This window comes from Seriola aureovittata, chromosome 14, assembly GCF_021018895.1.
Source record: "Seriola aureovittata isolate HTS-2021-v1 ecotype China chromosome 14, ASM2101889v1, whole genome shotgun sequence".
NCBI classification, from domain to species: Eukaryota; Metazoa; Chordata; class Actinopteri; order Carangiformes; family Carangidae; genus Seriola; species Seriola aureovittata.
In genome coordinates this window covers 21,596,688-21,600,000 of record NC_079377.1, presented here as the reverse complement: position 1 = coordinate 21,600,000, position 3,313 = coordinate 21,596,688, and the positions used below count along the sequence as shown (strand labels likewise).

At 45.6% G+C, this 3,313-nt stretch overlaps 1 protein-coding gene across 1 annotated transcript in view; it reads left to right on the top strand.

Annotated features, from left to right (window-relative positions):
• Positions 1 to 1,908, top strand: part of otx1 (orthodenticle homeobox 1) — a 6,952-nt gene extending 5,044 nt beyond the window's left edge. The window contains exon 4 of the mRNA XM_056394742.1: positions 280 to 1,908. Within this exon, the coding sequence (XP_056250717.1) occupies positions 280 to 1,029 (750 nt within the window). The 3' untranslated portion in view covers positions 1,030 to 1,908. The remainder of the gene's footprint in view (positions 1 to 279) is intronic.
• Positions 1,909 to 3,313: the final 1,405 nt, after the last annotated feature.

Here is a 3,313-nt window from a genome sequence, read left to right as displayed (position 1 = left end):
GATCCGACCCTCTTGGTGCTCTAGAGTTACCCTACTGTGTGGTGAAACCCAATAGCCTGTTATCTTAGAGCCGTCTACCAGGTATGAAATTAGACCCCTGGCTGGTCCGAGCCAAGGGGCCGGGGTGGAAATGAACCTTGATGGCTAATAACCCCCAATTTTCTTCCATAATGTACTCCCAGCATGGCCTGGGAGTATCCTTTTTTTTTTTTTTTCGTGAAACGCTGAGGTTGTTTGTGTGAACGGTTGCTAACTCCTGGCTGGTGTCCTCGGTTGTAGGTGTGGTTCAAGAACCGGAGGGCCAAGTGTCGCCAGCAGCAGCAGAGCGGCAGCAGTGCCAAAGCCAGGCCGCCCAAGAAGAAGTCTTCTCCGGCCCGGGAGAGCACCGGATCCGAGAGCAGCGGCCAGTTCACGCCTCCCGCCGTCTCCAGCACCGGCTCGTCCTCCTCTTCGTCCTCCTCCACCAATCACACAGGCCCGGCGGCGCTCAGCAGCACCTCTACCTCCATCAGCACCGTCTCCTCCATCTGGAGCCCCGCTATCTCCCCCGGAAACGCTCCTGCTCCTGCCGTGGCCCCTCTTCCCGAGCCCGGACCCCCGTCTAATGCGTCCTGTATGCAGCGCTCAATGTCGGGCTCCGCCGCCGCCGCCACCTCCTACCCCATGTCCTACAACCAGACGCCGGGCTACGGGCAGGGCTACCCCGCCCCCTCCAGCTCTTACTTCAGCGGCGTGGACTGCGGATCCTACCTGGCCCCCATGCACTCCCACCACCACCCCCACCAGCTCAGCCCCATGACAGCCTCCTCCATGTCCGGCCACCCGCACCACCACATCAGCCAGTCGTCGGGCCACCATCACCATCACCACCACCACCAGGCCTACGGCGGCTCCGGCCTGGCCTTCAACTCCTCCGACTGCCTGGATTACAAAGAGCAGACTGCAGCCTCCTCGTGGAAGCTCAACTTTAACACCACAGACTGCTTGGACTACAAAGACCAGGCCTCCTGGAGGTTCCAAGTCTTGTGATCAGGCTTTTCTTTTTCTTCTTCCCTCCCTGCTCGTCCGCTCCCTCTTCTTCTTTTTATTCTCCAGATTAGCGTATTGCTTGTTTTTTTTTTTTTAAAGACAAAAAGAGTTTATGAACCATAAGATAACAAGATAGCAGCAGGAATGCTCAGCAATCGGACTTTGTTTTTCCTCCCTCTCGTCCTCCGCGTCTTTTTATAAAATTTAAAATTTAAAAAATAAAAAAAAAAAAGAGAAAAAAAAAGAGAACCAGCCCCTCAAGTCCTGTGAAGAGAAAAACGTCAGGAGCAGTTTCCTGATGATGAAGAATGGGTTTTTAAGAAGCCCCCCCACCCTCCACCCCCCCACCCCCCCTCCCTCTTGGATCAGCTTAACAAAACCAAACTGTTTTTCAAAACAACAGAAAAAAAAGTCATTTGAACCAAACTCCTTTGACCACCAGCTCTCTGGCTCTCTGGATGGGAGGAATATTTTCCCCTCTGGTGCACCGACAGGAACTGCCTGCAGTGCCCTCTTTACCTCCGACCCAATCAAATCCTGTATAGTTTTTATTTCTGAAATTTGTTATTTTAGGATGACAGAGATTTTTAGTCAGCTACGTTGAGGAGCTGAAATATGTAAATATGTATTTGGGTCAGTTACAGTGACCATGTTTAGTTGGTGTTTTTCCGAATTTGAAATTGTTTATTACCACTTTGGGAGAAAAAAAACAAGAAAAAAAACTGTATGTAAATCTTTCCAAATATTCCAAAGAGAACAAATTGGCCATAAAGTTCAGCTTTTATATACGTTGTTTTACTCAGAAAAAATATGTTTTGGCAATTTGAAATGTCTTGGGAAAACTCTAAATCTAAAATATAGATGCAGAACTATTCTGGGCATTTGGCATTATTCTGGTTACATTTTGTTTTCCGGATGATATTATTATTATAATTATTATTATTATTATTATTATTATTATTCTAGCCTCTACATTTTCAAACCAGACCTCCTCTCTTGGGCATTGTCGTGATTATTGGACATGTTTGAACCGCAGCACTTGGCTTGATACTGGAGTCAAAGCATTTTTATTTTTGGAGAGGAAATGTGGATTTATAGCTCCAAAATGACAGTGAGATGTTGAATGTATCTTTAAGGCGACCACCCTTACATACATGTTCATCCAATAAAGATCCCTTAAGTCATATTTATTTTTCCACAGTGGATTCTGTCTCAGCTTGACTCCCAACAGGGAGTCAAGTTTCTCTCTTTTAGATGCATGTACACCAGCAAATTACAAACTCAAGATTCCTGTCTTCTCTCATTTGAACTAGTCACACATTTATTTAAAAGCTAGTTGATTTTGTTTTTTTCCCCCTTAATTATGAGGGGGTAAATGCAAATGAGTCCATAATTAATACAAGCCGTGAAGGCGTGTAGGCCCGCATTTCCATTTTAGAGAGCAACCAGTTTAATCCTCTCTGTCTTAAATTGAAACACTAACATCTCTCCTTGCTTCAGGGAGACCAAGTGTCTTTTTAAACTGCGGCGTTAAAAAGCCCTAAATATTGAGCCGGGAGACATTTGATCGAGGCGTAATTGAATGCAGCGCTGTAATGGCGTGATAATTACTCCTGCGCCCTGAGTTGGTTTCTCCAAAATAACCTGCAAGAATTTCACTGCCTCAGATGCGGTAATTACGTAGGTGGGGCCAGGTTAGGGGGTCAGATGTAAGTGTGTGTGTGTAATGTGTTCGTGCTCGCAGGCATAAACGCATTATAAAGAGGGGGGAGAGGAGGAGGAGGAGGAGGGGGGTTGCGTCAGTTCTCTGGCAAGGTTGTTTTGGACGAGCATGTTTTTACCAGTGAAGGCCGCACTGAGAGCAGAGGAGGCAATAAAAGCAAAACAGATTTCATGCAAATTAATTGCCCCAATAAAAAACACCGTCCTTGTGCAAAGAAATTACCCCCCCCCCCCCCCCCCAAAGGAGCAGGGGCAGGTTGTGCGCACTTCTCTGCAAGACAAACAGGAGGTTTTTCAAATAATTTCTCATAAGAAAATCTGATTCAGTTAGTTTTTTTTATTTATTATCTTTTACTTCATTTGTTATTTACAGTTGTTCTTGTTTTGGTTCAGCCAGTCTTATATTTTCTCTAAAGGTTTTCAATTAACGAATGTGTTTAAGTTTTTGATTATTGATTATTTTCTCCATTAATTGACAGTTTTGTCTGGAAAAACTCAGAATATCAGTTTTCCCGCGCAGAATGTTTCACCTTGAAAATGAGTATCCTGACACCAGAGGCAG